At 31.6% G+C, this 23,336-nt stretch overlaps 1 protein-coding gene across 1 annotated transcript; it reads left to right on the forward strand.

The window, feature by feature from the left end:
- The first annotated feature begins 1,820 nt into the window (after positions 1-1,820).
- Positions 1,821-22,919, forward strand: LOC133173737 (motile sperm domain-containing protein 2-like). The gene is made up of 16 exons (XM_061308761.1): positions 1,821-1,891; positions 2,008-2,062; positions 3,564-3,728; positions 4,351-4,437; positions 4,685-4,839; positions 5,233-5,293; positions 9,069-9,107; positions 9,868-9,992; positions 10,351-10,431; positions 11,025-11,102; positions 11,445-11,539; positions 11,806-11,896; positions 12,185-12,281; positions 12,934-13,057; positions 13,185-13,281; positions 22,369-22,919. The coding sequence occupies exons 1-16, from the start codon at positions 1,874-1,876 to the stop codon at positions 22,573-22,575; spliced, it is 1,575 nt and encodes a 524-aa protein (XP_061164745.1). The 5' UTR covers positions 1,821-1,873; the 3' UTR covers positions 22,576-22,919.
- The last annotated feature ends 417 nt before the right edge of the window (positions 22,920-23,336 follow it).

The following is a 23,336-nucleotide window of genomic DNA, read 5'->3' on the forward strand; positions in this document are numbered from 1 at the left end:
TTTCCAAAAGGCGCTATAACGCCTTTTAAAAAAGCGTTATTACGCCTTTCCAAAAGGCGTTATTTCGCCTTTCTAAAAGGCGTTATTACGCCTTTCCAAAAGGCGTTATTACGCCTTTCCAAAAGGCGTTATTATGCCTTTTGAAGAGCCATTATTATGTCTTTGACAGGCCGGTGATTTTGAAGTGGGGGGGGGGCAGCCTCCCATAAAATTGACAAGCAAATAAAAAACAAGAAACACCCCCCCCCCCAAATAAACTGCCTAAATGGGAATCTTTTTCTAACATATCGGTAAAACTTTTTTTTAAATGCAATAACTTGCCCGAGTTTAACCATACTGCAACAAAATGTTAAGGGACTAAGCAATGAATAAATGATTTTTTATATTTAAACTACAGCAAGACTATTCTCCCAAAAAAGTGGGGTGGGGGACCCCCCCCCACCACCACTCGCATTCGTACTACAGGCTTGTTTGTTCGAAAAGGAGTGATATCCAAAAATGGAAAGGCGTTCTTTTAAAATAATAAATATATGAAAGATTGAACCAAAGCCACCTGTATTTATGCAATATTTAGATTATAGTTTCAATATTAAACAATTATTCACTCTTTCGATGGTGAATATGGTTTGTTATTCACCAGAAAAATATCAATATTGACCGGGTTTTCCCACAAAGAAGAAAAACACTCTGGTTGTAGTTGTTATTGGGTTCTTTTAATTTGGACAATGGATTAGATATATATAGATATATATCAACCCTACAAAACATGTAAACATAATAAATATTTTATAACATTAACATAGGTGTATATTTTGTCACAAATTATTCCATTAGCATAAAATCTATATTACACTGATATTCCTCCTATTCATTTACTTATTATCACTTCATAATTCACAATTAAAGGGAAATAACTCTTATTTCTCCATACGCATAAAACTCAAGTAAATTTATATGTTTACAAATCTCAAAATGAGTAATTATATTAATAATACCAAGTTGTGGACCTAGGCTGCATATGTATATATCTAGGTGTTACAGCTACATGTGTCAATCCTGACTTCAACCATATCTGAACCTGTCCACACAACATATAGTTGTATTTACTAATTTTTATAATATACAATATTTACAAATTCTTTCAGGTCAGATCTCATCATTTTCATATATCAGTGTAACTTTAAAACAGGTGTCTTATATACTTATATTCATTTAAATAATTTATTATATCATTTACACATTTTCCATTTACTCATCAAATACTATTTCATTCAAACTCATTCATTCAACCAAGCAAATGATATATAAAGTGTTAGTAAAGGAAAATAAAGAACTTACTGTGATCAGGTCAAAAGCCAGTCAAATATGATATATGTATCAAACCAAGATGGAAACAATCCTAGCTCTCTGACTTATGGCTAGATTCAAAGTGAATTTCAAAAAAAAACAAAAGCTATCCTCACTAAGGAATTTGACCTCAGTGACCTACCAATAAAATCTATGTATACCAAGAATAGCCAATCGACTATAACTGACCTCTAAACTGGTTCTCAACTTATGCATACACTAAAGAGTTCTAACTATGAAAAGATAATGATATAATTTAATCAGTGAGTGCCTATGGTTAAATTAATGCAAGATCCCACAACAAAAATGGGATTTATTAAGCTCTTATGTATTTTGGTCACAAAGGGAAGGGATGGCCCCCCTGGGCCCCTTCTAAATCCGCCCGTGGTATATATATTGCGTTTATTGCTTGCTGGAACCCCCCCCCCCCCCCAAAAAAAATCAACAAAAATTAATATCGGGATCGAGATTCACTTATTGTTTACGTAGGCGTTGAGGAGGGAAGCAACAGACGATACAGTCTACTATGGCGGAAGGGGACGGGGTATGTTACTAAGTTATTGTATTTCGTTAGATTTACAAAATTAACGATGGTTTAGTAAAGACTTTATTTACTTATAGTGTTCAATGTTATGTCTATTTAAATCGTTTCTCTTGCAGAGTCCCCGAACACAAGCCGATAAGTTACGGAATGTATACAATAAAAAGTACAAAGGTAGAGTAGATTGTCTCGGTCTATCGATAAATAAATAGTGTGCAATAGCATCCGTTTAATCGTGTGGAGTGGTGTTATGTATGGGGGTTATAAATATATCTTTTCAACTCTTGTTACATTGTGTATTACAAATACTAGTTATGTTCGCCAAACAAAGTTTTTGCTCTGTTTCTTATTTATATTAAAGAAAAAACAAATTACACTTTGAACCAAGAACCAAAATGTTTTATGTATAGTATATACATCCCTGATTGAACACAAAGTTTTTGTTTATACTTATACAAATAGATGTTTACATACAAATTGATGTTTACATCAAGTTTTAGCATACAATTTCCATAATTTTCCAAAATTTTATACCATATGCCAGGCTACATAGCACCATTTCAAGCTAGACCTGAAATTTATTAATCTGAGGCATGAGGCATATAAAATAATCTGTAAAAATTATAATCCCTATTTCAAGTTGAAATTTGTGGATAAGAGAACGCATTGGAATTATTTTTAAATTAAGCTACATTTTTGGAGGGAATCTTTCTTGCCTTCAATATGCAAGTAAGTGAATGATTTATTGTAGTAACCTGTATAATTATACAAAGCAATGAGAAACGTTAATAGAAATTAACTATTTGACCGCCCTGCCCATCGGACCTATATGTTACTTTTAACAAATATATATAGGATCTCCCATGGTTTGTGGTTGGATATGATTTTTTATCCAACAATTAAGTTATGTGTTTAGCCCCGAGCCTTGGCCAGGGGATAATTATATAAAAACACACAATAAGTTGGATAAAATATCATATCTTAATTCAATCCATGGGAGATTCTTTTTTATTACAAGTCTTACACATAGCTTTTTCATGTTTTACTGTTATATATATGTAAATTCACAATATTTCACTTGATATAATTCACAACCATGGATATTAAAACGATATACTATGAGCTATATCGACTGTATAAAGGAGTAAACGTGTGATTAAAATGAAATATATTTAAGAAATGAATTTAATTTTTGAGAGTTCATGAGATGAACTACGACGCTTCACACTGGCATACTTCATGAAGCGCGTCAGCTCTTCATGATAAATATGCAGGCGTGAAGTGTTGTAGTTCATGTGCCTCATGAATTCTCAAAAATTAAATTCATATCTTATATTTACATTATTTGTCTAACGACTTGTCACATATTTATGTCATTCAACGATCATTTTTGAAACAAAATAGTTTGCACTATAGCTTTACGTCAAGTATGGTATTATGACATCACAATGGAGATATTCTTGCTCATCCATGGTAGTTCATGAGAAAATGAACATCATTCGAATTTGCAAAGAATCTAAAGGAAAAATATATGGAAATGTAAATATATACACATATTACACAAAATGTTTTCTATACATCAAAGACTGCCTGACTGTACATGCATGCCCTAAAAAATTTGATAGATTCCAAATTTGGCATAAACAAATGATGTATTAATTTTACTATTTTATAGCGGATGAATTGGTGAAGACTGGTGTTTATGATCAGAGAGATGTTGATAACATAAACTCCAATGACCTCTATGTCAGTCAATTCATAAGAAAGACTGAAACAATTCAGGATGCTGCAGATAGGTTACATGAGGCTCTAAAATGGCGGAAAGAGATTGGTGCCAGAGGTGATTTATTTGAAAAATTCATTTCATTTTTGCAATGTTTATAAAGGTTTTGAACATTTGCTTTTTACAACACTTGCAGGTATATTTCATTGAGTTCATTACGTTCCTGAGGGATAGTTATATCCTTTTGAATTTTATAAAAATGAATTTTGTAGAATTTCATTTTTGTTACTGAAGTACACGAAGAGACATGAATTGAAAATTTGTAAAAGATTTATTACCTCAATTTAGGATGGTTTTGACTATGATAACTACAGAGTTCAGTTTTCCCTCTTTAGGCATATAATTTTGTTTTGAGAAGTCTTTATTTTGCACATTTTAGTGAAGGGTAAATCAAATTCTTTTTTTTTTTTTTTTAATTTATGTTGAACACAATTGCAAAAGAAAATAAATCTACATAATTTATCAAGAAGATTCAAAACTATGTTGAAGGACAAGGAAGACAAGTATTATAGTATTAATTAATACATGTATGTAGAAAACAACTAGAAGCTGTTCAGCTTTTCTTTTTATAGGTTGCTTTATACGTCTGACTGTAATACGAAAATGTTGCCGTTAAAAAAGCACACTGAAGCACACTGAACTGGTTGCATTAAGAAATTTAAAATTTTTTGATTGATAGATATATCAGAGTCCTCATTTCCTAGAGAGTTTTGGGAGATTGGTGCTATGTACTTCCACGGCACAGATAAAGAAGGCCGCAAAATAAGTATAAAGTCCTCCATATTAAAATTCTTATTGTTTTCATCAAGCATGCTACACAATTTACCAATCGTCTGATTTGATAATACATATTAATCATTGTTTGGGACTAAAACTGTCATTAAATTGTTACTTTATCAACTATTACATTAAAAATTACAGCCAGAAGTAAATTATAAAAGATGTTCATGGTCAAAGACTTACCATAGTGTGTGTCTATATACATGCTGCAGTTACATTCACTTTATTTGCAGTATGGCTGAAAATTTCAATGCACAAAAAAGACCCAAATATGTTGCCTATGATAAAAAAGTATTTTGCGTATTGTTTTGAGACTACATACAATGAGAGTCCAGAGGATGAGATTGTGATGCTTTTTGATATGACCAACACTGGGCTTTCAAATTTGGTATATTAAATTATATTATAAATTCTTCAAATATACTTAAAAAGGAGCACATTTTGAAGTGAAATCTTTACTTATGTTTCAAATGCAACTTAATACTTACAAGTAGATAAGTTGATATTACAATATCTCATTGAACTGTAAAGGTGAACTTTGTACTGAATTTTAATGGCCTACTTGCTCTCCTGAATTTTTTTCATTTCTAAGCTATTTATATATTTGATAAGGAGATATATATAACCTACCTTTTATAATGATTAGTTTCCTGTTAGATCCAGTGTTCAAAAAACAGGAAATTCATTGATGAACACTTATAAACTGGAAAAAAGTTTCAAGGAATCTAGTATTTGTGTGCTAATTGGTTAAAATATTCATTTATTTTTCTTCCTGTTTTAGGATATGGAAATGATCAAATTTGTAATTACATCCTTTAAGATATATTATCCTACATTATTGGGTAAGTATAATGCAGCTTAGCAATGCATGAGTTTTTGTTTTGGATAATTTATTTATAAAAAAAAAATTGATTAAAAAATCTGCCAAATCAACCTCAGCCACAGTTAAAAAAGTTGACATTGATTGAGTGAACTGAATAGTTTGATATATATTCGTGCACATTTTGGCTTATTTTTGGTAAATTTTATTTGGTTATTTTTTATTAGGTACATTTATTGATCTCAGTCAGTTTTGAAATTTTACAGATGTTCATTTAAGGTCAATGAATGCAATAAAATAAAATGATACAGGTAAACTTCGGTATCTCGACATCGGATATGTCGACAACCAGGGATATGTCGACGTCCGTCCGCGGTCCCGGCAGTATTTACTATATAAATGATTTGCAAAAACCCTGATATGTCGACCTCGGTAATCTCGACAACCCTGGTTATCTCGACGTATATTCACAGTCCCAAGAGCAAAATTTACCTGGTATATGTCGACATCGGCAATTTTCTGCTCCACTGAACCTAACTGTTTGTCAGATAGGGTCGCTCGTCACGCACGGACAGCTCCGGGTATCTCGACGTCGTCAAAAATTTACACCTTTCACACCCATGTTTTGACTGCACGCTGCTTAATTAATTCTATAGACTGTGTTTGTAGGTGAATCCAAAGCCCCCCTCGGCGTCTTTGAGACGTTAATTGCTTAATGTTCAGCTTGGGTAATATCACTGATAAATCTGCACGATTCTGCTTAAATTTACAGGTGTTTATTTATGTCGAAACCTAACATAACTTTTAAAACTGAAAAAGATAACTAAATTACAAAGAATAATAAACATATTGAATAAATTCAAACTAAAGAATTAAACGATGTTCTAATAATATTTCGTAGTTAAAATGCATTCAACAGGAAATAATCCGATTTACGACACGATTAACCGAATCATCCGTAATTCATGCATCTGTGATATCACTACGTTAGTTTAGATACACAAATCTCTTAAAAAATTAATATTAATGCACATTCTTCCTGAATGAAATAAGAAAAAAAAATAATTACGCACTTCATATGTTTTCGTATCTCGGATGTCGACTTTATCATGTTTATACGGTTCGGTTCGAAGTTTATAGAGCGCATTTCGTATCCTGTTCTGACAAAAAAGCAAGTAACACGCGAATGCTGAATGGAAAACTACAAAAATTTAGAACGATTTCGATAAAGAGAAAGAACAGGTTTCATAAATAAAATTTTTAAAAATAATTTCTTAGATTTTTAATAAAAATAGAGGGATTGCTGAAATAAGTTGACCTACAGTCTATATTGAAGTCATGTACGTATAATAAGTTTATACACGTGTATGTGTTGGGAATACCTAATTGAAGACCTACAGGTAAATGAAGACCTACGGAAGACCTAGAGAAGACCTACAAAAATATGGGCTATATACAGCAAATCTGATGTGATATTCTGGTTAATTATGTCTTAAATATATAAAATACACAAAAAGTTTTATAAAAAGAAGTTTTAAAGTGTATTTTTCAAGCTCGGTATGGGGAACTATTTCTTCTCTCAGAAGACCTAACGCAAGAACGATAACTCGCGTAAATAACAAATCAGCTGTTCACCAAAACATGTCAGAAAAATGTAAATAAATCAATAGTTAAATGAGGAAAAATAGAATCATTGAAGATATTTAAAAATAAATACATCAAAAATGAAATAATAAAAGGGAATATTCAAATAGATATTATTTTATTTTGTAAAAAAAATATAAATAAATAAAATAAAAATAAAAACAAAAAACTTAACCAAAGCAGACACATATACCGGTACATAAATTTATATATACTACCATAATTTGATCAAATCATAAAATATATGTATGTTTTTAAATGAATTATCAAATTGTTATCACAAGTTTCCAGATCCTATGAGTGGACTCTTTTCAACAAATTCCTTTATTTCTTTTTTTAAATTTATTTTCAAAATTATTTGGGTATATCAATGTACAAATTTAAATATTATAATTGAAATAAACATGTTTATGCTTTTGACAGAGTGTTAAAAGTTAAGTTTAAAAAATCTGAAGTAATTTTTCTTAAAGATCAGAGCCACAATCACTTACAAAATCTTCATGTATTTCACTGACCCTGAACAGCAAAAAATAATAATTTATTCAAAATATGCATGCATTTCATTTAAGTGATTACATGCATGTTACTTGTTTAATTTATAAAATGAATTTGTATACTTTGTATGTAAATAACAGACAGAATATATTACACTATTTCTTGCTGCTATCCATAAATTCATTGATTAATTCTGTAGATTTTAAATTGTCATGTTAATTTATATTTCATAGAATTCCACTTAAAAGTCTTATTATATTCCTATTTCAGTTAATATTTATTTTCAGTTAATATTTATTTTTCATGACATATATTGTTCTTATTTTAAAGAGAGGTCAAACAGTGTAAGTTTAAGAACTTCTATTTTCATTTCCTTTCAATTTAATTATTTAATAAAAATATGTTCAAGATCGATTTACTGTATATTTTGGCTCTACATATTAAAAAAAATATTCTTTAAGTTAATGTTTTATTTAGTATTTCTTGGCGTACATGACAGGTTATTTTAAAATAACATTTAATTTTTTTTTAGTTGTTCTTGCCACTGTAATATAAACATGTTTTTGATTAAGGGAAAAAAGCGACCATTTTGGAAATTTTTTTTTTTTCAAAATGTTATCATTTTAGTCACATGTAAAAGTCATTGATTTTTTATTGGTTTAAAAAGTTATTTTATATTAAGAAATCTAATTCTTTCATGTAGCAGAGACAGTGAGTGTCTCTGTAAGAAGATAATATAATTCAAAGAATTTTTAAAATATATCTTTGCTTTGTTGACTGTTAATTAACTTCATCAGAGCAAGTGGGGTATGTTGATAATTGCAATCAAAACACGGATATATCCTCAGAATGTGTATATAACACATTAGTGTTGAAGCCTTTAGTTCAGAGTGATATCTTACTTTACATGGTTTAAGGCAAATCCACAGTACACATATCAATATTTTAGATTAGAATATTTAATATTTATCCCATAAAACATATTACATGTTTGAAAAATTGCAATATTAAATAATAAATATTGACTATATATAATATTGACAGTATACATCTAATGTGAAAGAATTATTTATATACACTGTATAAATCTCATCAGAATTCATATTTCAACTTATATCTTTATTATAAACATGATTGAAAAACTCAACAAATATTATTTGGATTTTTTTATTTGTGTATTTCTTATTTTCCTTATTCACTTCACCAAATTATAAACGTGTTGTTGTTTACAAGTCAACCAGAGTTACCGTTCTTGCGATAGGTCGTCTGAGAGAAGAAATAGTTCCCCATAACCGAGCTTGAAAAATACACTTTAAAACTTCTTTTTATAAAACTTTTTGTGTATTATACATATTTAAGACATGATAAATCAGAATATCATATTAGTTTTGCTGTATATAGCCCATATTTTTGTAGGTCTTCCCTAGGTCTTCCGTAGGTCTTCAATTACCTGTAGGTCTTCAATTAGGCAGGCCGTATGTGTTTGGTTATGCAGTGAAATCTTGGACGTCAAGTCTCAACTCTGATATCTCGACACCTCGGATATCTCGACATTTTCGGATGGTCCCGTCGATGTCGAGATAACGAAGTTTACCTGTATTTAAAAACAATTGTTTTGGAATATGATGACACATGGTAATCTAGCTGTTTTATTTTAGGATACCTTCTGATTTATGAAATGCCTTGGTTATTTAATGGTATTTATTCTCTTTTATCCTTTATTTTCAATGATTTTTAATTACACTTTACAGTAAATGTTTATCAGTATATGAAGAAGAGTATGATCATGATAATTAAAGTTACCATTACTCTTGGAATTGGAATATTTTTTACAAATTCTAGATACTGATGTTACACTTCTCACAAATCCTTGGACTATCAAACCATTTTAAAGTTGGGATTGTTCATGCCACAGTATCAGAAATACTACCTCTATACACATAAATTTCAGTGTTTACAAGAAAGCTTTAAAATTTAAGATGTTAAGGAATATTCAAAAAGCATGGATCCAATGATCATTTATTGATAGGACACAAGGCAAGTATATATTTGCAATGTCTATATCACATCACATTATATATATATATTAACTTAAAGTTAGGTGATTTTTATTCTCTAGAACATAACACCAAGAAACATCCCAAACAGAGATATGATAAAAAAAACCCTACAGATTTGTAATACACTTTTTGGTCAGTCAAGCGATATCAATCAAACATTTAAAAAAAACCCCTAAAGTTTGATAGTGTGAGTATGATGGGCTAAGTGTTTGGAGGAGTGTGCAGCAGATCAGAATCACTTGATTAGTGAAGATACATTAATTGTAACAGGATTTATACATGCATTTGGCTAGAGGAACATATTTTTATTTCATAAACACTCTGCTGACAATGATTGTATAATATGTTTATTTATTGATTTCATTACTATAAGAGTGATAATTATTTTCATTTCTAGCTGCTTGGAAGATTGTGAAGACTTGGTTGAGTGCAGAAGCTCAGAAAAAGCTCAAATTTGTCAGTAAGAATGACATACAGGAGTACATAGACAGAGAAAACCTACCAGAACATATGGGTGGTACTGTAAGTTTACATGGGAAAATAATTCTTAACTTAAACACTAAAATTACTTTACTGTATACCATAAATTAATAGCAACTTAAGGTATAAAAGGTATGGAAATTATTAGACAAAAGGGGAGTAGCGTTATTGTTACTATATTACTATGTGACATATTTTAGTAACTTTTTAATTTTATTTGAGTAGAATCCTTTTATTTCCCCATGGACTCATTATTCAAATTAACAATTGAAAATAATTAATGGTTGTACCTATGTGTGTTGTTGTACACGGTCCTGTATCTTTTTATGGCTTGGGTGATTTGTAAAAGCTTGAAATGCATTTATTTGGTGATTTTAATGCAAAAATGAATATTTTTCAGGATACTTATAAATACAAATATATTCCTCCAGAGGAAAGAGAAGCTGAAGATAATCAAAATAATGATGCCACAAAGAAAAAGGTATCTATAAAGGTTTCTATGACTTTTTAAAAACATTTATAAAGATAGATGAAGACATGATAACTTTATACCATATTTTACATTTTTTGTAACTGAAAGAACAACAAATTTGAATGAATTTATAACTGTTAATTTTATTGAATTTGTTATTGGATATTTACTGAAATTATGATGGGTAATTTTATTGTATATATGACAGGTAATTTTATTGTATATATGTTTGGTAATTTTATTGTATTTATGATGGGTAATTTTATTATATTTATGACAGGTAATATTATTGTATTTATTACAGGTAATTTTATCATATTAATGATGGGTAATTTATTGTATATATGACAGGTAATTTTATTAATGATGGGTAATTTATTGTATATATGACAGGTAATTTTATTGTATATATGACAGGTAATTTTATTGTATTAATGATGGTTAATTTATTGTATATATGACAGGTAATTTTATTGTATATATGACAGGTAATTTTATTGTATATATGACAGGTAATTTTATTGTATACATGATGGGTAATTTTATTGTATTAATGACGGGTAATTTTGTTGTATTTATGATGGGTAATTTTATTGTCTCAGGTAACATTTGCTGACCAGAATTCTCCTTTGTATCAGAGCTTTAGTGCAGAAACTACAGATATTAGTAACTCAAGTGTGGTAAGTAAAGGCTAATAGCATAAGATTAATTAAATTTTTTTTACCTTTTAAAGGACATCGGTGAAATTTATGATGACATATGGTATTTTCAAATGGTAGTTGTTAATGCATGTATCTTGCATGGTTCTGTTTTGCCCAGTAAAAAATTATTGTTGATAAAATATGTGGAAATAGTAGTATAACATCTTAATAGACCAATAAATTTTGGGAGAAGTAACATTTGATTCAAATGCACAGACTAAGAAATATTTGTGCTCGTGTATAGCTTAGGCTGTATGTGGACTAATAGAGAGAAGTGCGTTTGATGCATTTTAGGATACAGTTTAAGATAATATTCTCCAGGTTACAAGTCCTCGAAGTAACATCAACAGGAATGCTGGTCCTGTGAGGAGTCGACCAGAAGGGAACAGTTTTGTGGGCAGACTTCTTACCATAAGGTCAGTCAGAGTTAGGAGGTGCTGAGAAAGGTGTCAAGAAATCAAAGATTTATAGTATCCATTTAAATAGAAAGCAAGGTTAATTGAAGAAATTTTATCCCCTCCAACCCCCCCCCCCCCCCCCCCCCCCCAAAAAAAAAAAAGAGAAGTGTTGGACAAGCAAATGAAAAAATATTGAAGCTTCAATCACAAAAGAAAATAAATTGAAGTTTACTCTGAAGGCACATTCTTAAAGGTTGTTAATATGTGTGGATTTTATTTAATAGCCCAGCAGAGGAGTTAAAGTTCATTACAGATGATGGTGGAAAAGATACCATCTGTCTTAAAAACACACTCCCTTATTCAATAGCATACAAAGTAAGTATTATAAATATATCAGATAAATTCAGAAAGTAAGACTATCTATAGATTTGCATAAATCTTGAAGGCAAAAATGTTTAAAAAAGGGGGGGAAAGGGAGGGGGAAGCAAAATTTGAAAGTAATGTAAATCTTTGATGTTCAATTTGTTAATGACTAGTCAGAGAATTTTTTTTCATATTCAACATAAGTTGTACATGTATCTAAATGAAGTGACTACTGATTTCTTTCATCAAAGAATATATTGTAGAATACATTTGATACATATTAATTTTTACTTATTATAGGTAAAGACAACTTCACCTGAAAAATACAAAGTTCGTCCAAGTTCTGGTATTGTTAAACCAGGTACAACGGAAAAAATTAATGTCCATCTTCATCAAGGTACATTAAAAAAAATGTTAAAAGGATTTGTCTCTCTTTGCCTGTTTTTTAAATTTTTTTTATTTTCATGACATTTTCCTTTAAATATTATCAGAGTTTATTATTTATATTATTTGTGATGAGATAAGAATAACAGTAATCTGTAGGAATCGTGTAATTAGTAGATTTTGACCTTTGGCCCTTTGTTAGGAGAATTAGGGTCGGTTCACATGGTAAGGCTTGCTTATAAGTCCTGCAGGGTTGTCCATAAGAATTGAAATAGCAGGGGATATATAAAAAAAAGCAGAAGGGTGGTTTGGGGTTCCTCCTCTAACAGAGGATTGAGGGAGACTACCAAATTAACTGGGCCATTATGCCATTATAGGTGGAGAAATTCCATGCCCCCCCCCCCCCCCATTTTTTGAGCCTTACAAGTTTGACTTATGAACAGAACCTTGCTCTTTTTCTTAATACAAGACTTAGCCGACTTTTTCTCCTTTGCCAGTAAAAACCATTTGCCCAAGTGTCGATCTACTTTTTATTTATTTTTTTTTCTTTGTGTAGCTGTTTTTTTTTGGGGGGGGGGGGGGATCTTGTACTGTGTGCTTTACACAGGATACTACTATATTTAATTTAAATCTGCACTCAGAGATGTCCCTTTGAATAATTTCAGAACATCACCAAGGAGTAGACAAAGATAAGTTCTTGATCATGGCTGTCGAACTGAATGGGGATCCTCCTGATAATTTGTCAGACTACTGGAGAACTGTTCCCAAAGAAAACATAATGGAGCATAGGTAAGGAGACAGCCAGGGGACACACAGTGGGATATCTTAAAATGAATTTTAAATTGAAGCAGCCAAGTATCAGATAAATGGTGTGGAATAAGATGACTTAAATGAGGTATATATATCCCTGTTGTAGATTACGATGTGTCCAGATTCGTCAATCAGACAGCAATACGAGTGATTCTCCATCCATACTGTCAGCAGATGATCAAATTGCAGCTCTCTCTACAAAGGTAGGGATCCTTACAGCAATAAGGTTATACACACATTTTTATGTGATAAAATCAATTTTTTAGGTCACCTGAGTTACTCAAGTGACCTATTGCTATCTGTTTTTGTCCATCATCATGCATTGTGTGTTGCTCATTGTTCGTAAACTTTTGAACATTTTCAGCTTCTCTTGAACCACTGAAACACTTTCAACCAATTTTGAAATATAGCATCAATGAATGAAGGGGTGAATTTTGTGGTCCCTAAATAATGGCCTAAGAATAAGTATGAAAATGTCAGTCAGCATTCAACTTAATGATAGTCAATTGAATAAGAGAATTGTACAAGAATTTTTGGGTTACTATCATTTCTCCCCAAGTTATAAGCTTGATCTTGCAGGATTTTATATTATGCTAACGGGATTGGCAAATAACTGCCTAGCACATCTATGATATATACCGGTATAATACTGCTCGTACTACACAAAATGTCAGACTACACAAAAAAAAAATCAGAAGATTCAAATCCACTCTGTTCTCTTTGTTTCATTCTAAAATTATTTCTGGACGGATACGTTATGTATATAAACATTAAAAAAAATGAATACATTTTAAAATAACATCAGCATGCTTGTTTACAAATCTTGGTGCATAGTCTGGAATCCATGTTAGATAATGTAAGATCTCTGAAAATAGAATGTGTTTGACAAATAGCGATTTCTAAGTAGAATTATTTCATGTTTTTTCTCCCAAGTACTCAAATACTGATTATAGTATTCAATACTTGGACCTTTGGATGAGTATTCGAGTATCCATCACTCATTGACAACCCTAATTTGAACATTGTATATACAGATTTTGATGAAGTCACATGTAAAAGAAAAATGTTACAACACAGTGATATGTTTTAAATGCTATTATGTGTACTTCAGTGCAATTTTACATTTGTGTGCATGCAGTGCATGAGAAGAAAGATTTAATTTAGTTTCTCTTTAACAAAACAATTCATTGCAATTAAGACAAAGGCATTTAGTTCTTTTCATTCAGGCATTAGTTCATTTGCACTAGCATTCTTAAGATAATCAAATCTGAACAGTTTAGCCTTGCCTACCACAAAAAAAGTCATAATGCACATTATTATATGATTGAATAATTACTAGATTTACTTACAATGTTCATTGAAAGCCACTTTTTAATATGATATAGTCAAATCCCTCCTATGTTTATGAGCCCTGATACTAACACCACACCCTTTGGGCTTTGTAAATATCGTACTCCTTAGGTGGCTAATTCCTGATATTGATCTTTCAAAAACAGCAATGCAATTGTATAATGTATTTGCTTAGGTTTACAAGTTCCCAAGTGATTTGTTATGACCTTGATTTGTGGTCTGATTTCAAGGTCATTATTGCTGTTGAGCTAATCTATTATCCAGTGGATCACTCCATGTGTGTATCTCTCAAGTCATCTATGTGAATGAATTGTTAATTCATATATTTTCATTGCTTAGCTGTTGTATGAAGATCATGCTTCAAAATTCTATCTTCAATGTCAAGGTCATTGCAGCTGTAGGGCTAAAAAAAATCATTAACCAAGTGGAATTCTCTAACATCCAACAATATGACTTTTTTTTTTTCTTTTTTACACATTTTAAATTGTACTTAATTGGCTGGTATGTATGCTATGCCATGATTCAGGGTCATATTTCAAAGGTCATTCAAAAAGTCATTGTAGCTTAAACTTTTATTGATTCCAGAAGCTTGTAAATATGTCAGATAACTTGATTCTTGACAAAGGAGTTCCATGTTTTTAGCTCACCTGAGCCAAAGGCTCAAGTGAGCTTTTCTGATCACATTTTGTCCGGCGTCTGTCTGTCTGTAAACTTTTCACATTTTCGACTTCTTCTCAAGAACTACTAGGCCAATTTCAATCAAACTTGCCTCAAAGTATCCTTGGGTGAAGGGGATTCAAGTTTCTTCATATGAAGGGCCATGCCCTCTTCCAAGGGGAGATAATTACAAATTAGTGAAAAATTAATAGCATCTTTTAAAAATCTTCTTCTCAAGAACCACTGGTCCAGGAAAGATGAAACTCATGTGGAATCATCCTCAGGTAGTGTAGATTCAAGTTTGTTAAAATCATGACCCCTGGGGGTAGGGTGGGGCCACAATTGACGATCAAAGTTTTACATAGGAATATATATAGGAAAAAATCTTTAAAATCTTCTTCTCAATAACAGCAAAGCCATGATTGGTCATATTGATATGGAAGCATCCTCAGGTAGTGTAAATTCAAGTTTGTTCAAATGATGACCCCTGGGGGTAGGGAGGGGTCACAATGGGTGACCCCCCGGGGGTAGGGTGGGGTCACAATGGGTGATCAAACTTTTACATAGGAATATATAGGAAAAAATCTTCTTCTCAAGAATGGCAAAGCCATGATTGGTCATATTGATATGGAAGCATCCTCAGGTAGTGTAGATTCAAGTTTGTTCAAATGATGACCCCTGGGGGTAGGGAGGGGTCACAATGGGTGACCCCCCGGGGGTAGGGTGGGGTCACAATGGGTGATCAAACTTTTACATAGGAATATATAGGAAAAAATCTTCTTCTCAAGAATGGCAAAGCCATGATTGGTCATATTGATATGGAAGCATCCTCAGGTAGTGTAGATTCAAGTTTGTTCAAATGATGACCCCCAGGGTAGGGTGGGTCACAATGGGGCATCAAAGGTACATTCTCTATAAGGCCGTTTTCCAGCATACAACGACTTCAAAATTTCAAGCAATATTTTTTTCCTTAAAAACTGCTTCAATCATCAGAGTAATAATCCAATTTATTTATAAATGTTGTTTGGTTAGTGGTTCTATAGTATCTGTTATGATATAGGGTCACAAAATGATGTACTATCGACCCACATTAGCATTAGGGCAATGGGAAAACTGGAGAAGTTGGGTGCGTTTGGCAACTCCTACACATGTCATAACCACCTTAAACCAACACCAAAACTTGCATGCAAACTTCTTATTAATATAAAAAGTGACCACTAGCGTATCAACTTGGTTTAAGGCGGTTATGACATCTAAATAAAAACTTTTTGCTTCATTTTAATGATAATTTTAGGGAAAGCTTATTTACTCATAATGAAGATATCACCTTGTTAAGATTATTTCATGTTCTAAAATTTCAGTTAGAGTACAATTTCTAGTTGATAAAAGAGAATGAATGTAAGCCATGCTATTTTCACTCGAAAATATTGTTTTTCTAATTGAAAAATCAAAAATCAAAGGACTGGAAAGACTGGATGTCAGGAAAATACTGTTCTGAAATCTAGTGATTACATATGATTACAAATCTATTGAAATGATTGCTAAAAATACAGAAACAATACTTTTTATAAAGTATATAGTTAGAATCTTTATTCTTGAGTGTAGATTTCATTCTTCTTTGAGTATATATCTGTTAGTACATATGGACTTGAAATTATAGAAACCATCGAAGTTGTAGTGGAAGATACACGTCTGTTTTATTGTGGTATATTAACTAATAATTATTATAGTAGGTAACTGTGATAGATAAGGAATTACAAACGTGAAATTTCGCCTCCACCTTTCAGAGGGACACTCCTATTTTCCCCTGATGAGTGACACAAGATCGAACTATTTTGCTATTTGAAGTGATCAATTTAGTATTGGGATTTAAGGATGCAATACACATTTTGTAGCAATACTAGCTTATGGAACAGAGGCTCTGTCTCAGAAACCCAAATATCAAAGGGGAAGGGGGACTATAGAATGCATGTGATTGATTGTATGTTTTTACGCTGTACAAGACATTTTATTTTTCACCCATGTAAAGTGGTTTGCCCCTTTTGTGAGGAGTAAAAAAAATAAATTATGCATGTTGCTTCTCTATTGGCCAATATTTATTGTGGTACAAGAATATATATAAAACAAATCAACGACTTTTATGCTTGTTTAGCAAAGGGAGGGTCGGTATCCATGTTAAACGCATTAGTTTTGTTGGACCGCGAAGGAGGAATTTAGAAACCCTTTGGCCCCCAGAGCCAACCACTTGACTTCCATGACCGATAGGACTCATGTGTATCCTTGATGTTACAGATTTGTCAGACCATATTCTAAAATCTTTGAGTAATTTAAGGAGCTGTTGAAAATTTTGCGTTTTTTCTTGAATGTCTGTCGATGCAAGAGAGAGGGGTAGAGACATTGGCTTTGAATTATTTGCCATTTGTAAATTATTGCTTGATTAACGTTTTCTTTCAATTAAATTCATAGATAATTTACATGAGTTATTAAATAAAAGCAAAGGAATTTTAAGATGTTCTTTCACTTTCTTTATTATTATTTTCAATATTACATGTATAACCATTCTAGATTTTATAAATCCACTGGTCAATTGATATATATAAAAAACGACTTGTATTTACATGTATATTTTCATCCTGCACATAAATGGATTCTTTTATTCATTTTTTTTATTGTTAATTTAGAACTAGTTGTTTTAATTAACAACTGAGTGTTTATTCAATCACAAAAAAGATCTCTTAAAATGTGTTCAGCATTTCATTCACATCCTTGGCAGTTCAATCTTGAAAGACTCTTCGACACCTCATTTCTTGTATGGGCTTATTAAGCAACACGCATTTAAACATGATTTAATTAGACCTACACTCATTTTTTCTTTATTTGACCGCCTTATTTTATCTCTATATCACATGACTACTGTGATCGATGTTGAAAAATAAACACCAAAATCATAAAATAGAGAGATTAAAATTACGTAAAATTACATTTTTAAATGATTTCATCTTAGGCCGGAAAATGACCTTATAGAGAATCATCCTTTTACATAGGAATATATAGGAAAAAAGACTTGAAAAATCTTCTTCTCAAGAACAGCAAAGCTTTGTTAAGTCATATTGATATGGAATCATCCTCAGATAGTGTAGATTCAACTTTGTTTGAATCATGACCCCCCAGGGTTAGGGTGGGGCCACAATGGGGGATCAAAGTTTTACATAGGAATATATAGGAAAAAATCTTTTCAAGAACAGAAAAGCCATGTTTAGTCATATTGGAAGCATCCTCATGTAGAGTATAGGGGTGAAACGATACACCTCCTTCACGGTTCGATACGTATTGTATAATTTTGTCTTGGTCCGGTTATTTTCGATACGATACATTTTGATAGAAGGAAACAAATTCAACGTTGTTTTATGCTTTCTTTTTCTAAATCTAGTCACATATTTTACGAATTTTATTTGCAAATTGACTAGAAGAAATTGATTAAAATTATTTGACTGTCAAAAATTATTTTACAAGCTATCAGTCATCAAACATTTACATTTTCTACACTTATTTATACTGAGTAACATGTTTTACCTTATGCCAAACCCGACTGAATAACGATCCCGACCGAAAAATGAACCGAACCGAAAATTAGAGATTTTGCACCGTGTATCAAACCGAGAAAAAATACCGCGGTGAATCGATACCGCGGTGAACCGTTTCACTCCTAGTAGAGTAGATTCAAGTTTGTTCAAATGATGATTCCCAGGGTTGGAGGGGCCACAATGGGGGATCAAATTTTGAACAAGGGAATATATAGGAAAAAATCTTTAAAAATCTTCTGCTCAAGAACAGCAAAGCCATTTGTTATATTTATATGGAAGCGTCCTCAGGTAGTTTAAAATTCAAGCCCTCCCCCCCTTTTAAACTTTTCAATACTGAACTGATTTGTTTTTTTTCCTAGCCAATGTGCTCAGGTGAGCAATATGACCCATGGGCCTCTTGTTATATTGAGTATCCCCAGAAAATTCTAAATTTTTGTTTTCTTCTGGGATTGTAGATTGAATCATTATTACAGTAAATATTTCTGGTGGAAAGATGGAAATATTTTCTGTATCCATTTAAGAACAAGCTTTGAAGTTTAGTCAATTGAAAATAATACTACCTCATTTATTAAATTTAAAGTATTATTACCAAACCAAGCCCCATCTGTTCATCACTGAATGTGGTGAGCTCCTGCAAGAACCGTGATTTAAGATGAGACAAAGATGAAAAATTTGTAATGTTATTACATGTACATAGATATTGAGAGAAAATTCTTGGAAACTGAAATATTGGTGTATATTTTACTTTGTACTATTAGTCAAAAATCATTTTAGTCAACTAAAAACATTAGTCACCCATTTAACATAGAAAAAAAGTCATACTAAGGGCATGGTAGCAAAGTCACATTCTATGGTTTTAACTACTCACTAATTATATCAGTGCTCGACATTAATGCTTGTCCGCTTGTCCGGTACCAATGAAAAAAAATTACGGACAAGTGGATTTTGCTGAGCACTTGTCCGATTGGACAAGTGCATTTTACTATAAAGAAGTCTCCAAATAATTAAAGAATGACTTGAAAGTTTACCGGTACTTTAGATACGGAAACAGTACATAAAAACCGAACTTTGATCCCGATATGGTTCTCCATGTAATTGAGTTCACACTCGATTGGGATCGAAGTTCACTTAATGCATACTCAAAGGCATGGAACTTACGAATTTATGTTGACAGTTTCTGAACAGTGATGTTGTTGTCAGGACAGAAAGTCTAGATAAAATTTTGTTTTAAGTGTTTGTTGTATTTATAAATAACATCACACACATGTAATGGATTTTATTTAGTTTTCCAACTGACAGTATTAGATTTTTATTGGCAAAAAAATCGGACAAGTGAAGTTGAAGTTCGGACAAGTAAATGTCTTGGTCACTTGTCCGAATGGACAAGTAGGAAAAAAAGTTAATGTCAAGCCCTGTATATTGGTTTAAGTGAAAAGAATTAAATTAAGCAAGCATTCTGAGAATGCCTAAGCAATACTAAGAGTACATGTGAGATCCCTTCAAAAAAACTGAAGCAGATTAAAATGCAAACGATCTGTAACTCATCAAGATAGACTCTTATAGATAAGGAGTTCACAATAGGGGAACTAAAAAAAGTGAGTCTGAAAAACATTAGGAATTACCTGGTATAATCTGACAAAGTTGTATGTTGCACTGACACATCATCTTACAATATTAAACCATATGTCTTACAATGACTTCCATTTGCAAAAAATCAAATGCCTTGTTTTAAAGATAGATATTTACATCTATGGTGTTCTTGGTGTAGCATTACACATTGTCTTTGAGAATACAGGGACATGTAGAATATAAGGAGTCTGAATAAAAAAAGTAAAACTGGTATGACCTGTACCATATTTCTTGCCAAATTAAAATATATCTTCTGTTGTTAAAGTTAGACATACATAATAATAAAAGATATTGAGGTTTTTACCTACAGAAAATCTTACATAATCAAAAAAATATTTGCTGCTTATGAAATTAGAAGATTTGGATTAAATTGACTGCTAAGTCATCTTAAATGAAAATGATAGAAGTATTGATCAGGTAAAAATGACAAATGCTCTTTAAGTCTCATGATTAGCTCCAAAATCTCAACATTTGTTTAACTTTCCCATGAAGTGTCCCAAGGGCATGTCACTTTTCACATTGTTTCTATGGATACAGGCCAAAACTGTTTACCTGTAGTGAGTAAAATGAACATGAAGCATTAGTGAAAAATTAATAACTGTTTGTTTGTAATTAACCTTTACTGCAAGTCACTATCAGCAGAAAGTGTAATGAGTCCACGGAAAGTGGAATCAGATCTATAACACATTATCACCATCAGAACACATGTGATGAATACTTGGGAAAACCTTTTTTCTAAACAAAATGATTTTTTTTAATATAAAGTGAAAGAATCTCTATATAGATATTGCAAAATACTTAAAACTTACTGAGACATATTAACTTTTTTTTGTAAGAGTATGTTGCCCTCAGTTCACTCTTTCATTTCCTTGAGTGAACAGTAATTTACTCCAGGGACTAAGAGAGATAAGGAAATATAATTAAAGATGATAGGTAGTTATATCTTTGCCAGCTCCGTCAGGCATTATTTTTGGTATATATAATTACACAGTCCACAGTGTATATATAATAATTCTAAACTATAAATGAGTATTTGATTACTGGAGTTCCAAGATCGACTTGCAAGTTTCTCAAAACATTAATGTAGCCAGGAGAAACTTCTGCAATACAGTATGAAGAGAGTTTTCTATCATCATTGAAAGATCATTTTTCCTGTAAAATTATGTAAGAAGTATACCTTCCTTTTTACCATCTGAAGTGAATTTTCAAGAAGTGGAGGAAACCACCATATATAATACTACTATTACCGGCAATTAAATGAATAATGAATATAAAGGTAGGATAAGATACATGTATAATTAGTAAGTTTGGAATGATATGCCATGTTCAAATAAAAGGATCATTTTTATTTTCAAAGGAAGATGATTAATTGGAAATAGGATGATGTCTATAAAATGATATACATGTAGTAAAAAATAGGATGATATTAAAAATCTTTTCAAGAGAGAAGGGTTTAGGGGCCACAGTAGTTATAGATTTGCAAGTTTCCTCAGTGCAGATTTGAATTTGTTTTAGAATACCCCCTGGTTGGGAGGGGTGGGCACAATACGGTATCAAATTTTAGATTGAAATATGAGGACTCGGATAATAGAACTTATCAGTTGATTCACCTTAGAAACTATACATACTTTATTTTCCTGTTTTGTACAGTGTTTCATCTGCCTTTTGTTTTTAAAATCCTGCTTCTTAATTACTACACAGCTACAAATAGTCTTACTTGTATGCAAGCATTCCCAGGCTCTGTAAACTTAAGTATATTCAAACCTTGACCCAATTAAAGCAAGGATAAGGCCATGATTGGGGGTCAAATTATAAATTGTAATGTAAAATAAAATTCTTTAAAAACATCAAGAACTATTTGGCTAAAAGGAGTCAAATTTAAATTCAAGCATATTCATAAAGTGTAGTTTTAAGGTTGTGTAAATTTTGGCCCCTTAATTTAAGCAGAAAACCTACCATGTCACTGAATGCAGGTGACTATTATGGCCCATGGGCCTCTTATTATTGTAGTATCAGACCCTTTACTGGATGAGTGAAAGAAAAATTCAAGTTTTATTTTGTCATTTCCAGGTTGATTCCTTAATAGAAAGTAATGCCATTCTACAGAAGTCCGTGAGCCTGCTGGTACTGCTACAAGTGCTTACTCTTCTTCTGTTGGTACTGTACATGGGGTACTCCTACTTATACTCAGGCCCAGACACAACTACGGTTAAACCAGAAGCTGATTTAACTTCAAACTCCACTGCAGATAAATACTGCTCAGGCAATCTATTTTGACTGGAAAAATAAAACGTTCAAATGATCTATGTGAACCCTAATTTGATTTGTCATTATCAGAACATCGGAGAAAAGCTACAACAAAGAAGTATGATTTGTGAATTTAAAAAAAAAGAGTCATTATAGGTTGATTCATCGATATTTTTAAAACAATTTATGTACATGAAGTTATCCTTGTATGGTAACAATACTGTTGCTTTTAAAGTGTACACTAATATGCTATATTGGTATCATTTTATGAATATTTTACAAATTTCTCTAACAAACTGTGATAGTCCTTGTTAATGTTTTGCGCATTTTCTTTTTTTGGTTGTTTTTATATCAAATGAAAACAAATAGAACAACTCTGTATTGTTTGTGTTTTAGTATTCCAACGTTTAGGAATATAATTTCTTTCAATCCCATTAATCTATCGTGTTGAGATAGATTTTTTTAAAATCCAAAGTGATGCCCGTGAAGATTATAATACTTTATGATCTAATCAGCTGAAACAGAAGGCCGCATTATGTGATCAAGTTTGGTTAACAAAGAATTGATTTTCTTTGATTTAAAGAAAGTACCGTTTATTACCAATTACAAGGGTTGTGTTAGTATATTGATGTAGACTCTCAGATATCCGTATACCGTCTTATAATTACATGATATAACACCAACATTCAAGGATGGTCTGAATAAAAAATAAGTTTAGAAAAAACGATCGCTCAGGTAGGATGTTGACATGGATGTTACTGTGGTAACGGGTGATAACACATCTATTAAGG

Source organism: Saccostrea echinata, unplaced genomic scaffold (genome assembly GCF_033153115.1).
Source record: "Saccostrea echinata isolate AGI-Se365-2 ecotype Australia unplaced genomic scaffold, CSIRO_AGI_Sech_v1 ptg000056l, whole genome shotgun sequence".
Classification (NCBI taxonomy): domain Eukaryota; kingdom Metazoa; phylum Mollusca; class Bivalvia; order Ostreida; family Ostreidae; genus Saccostrea; species Saccostrea echinata.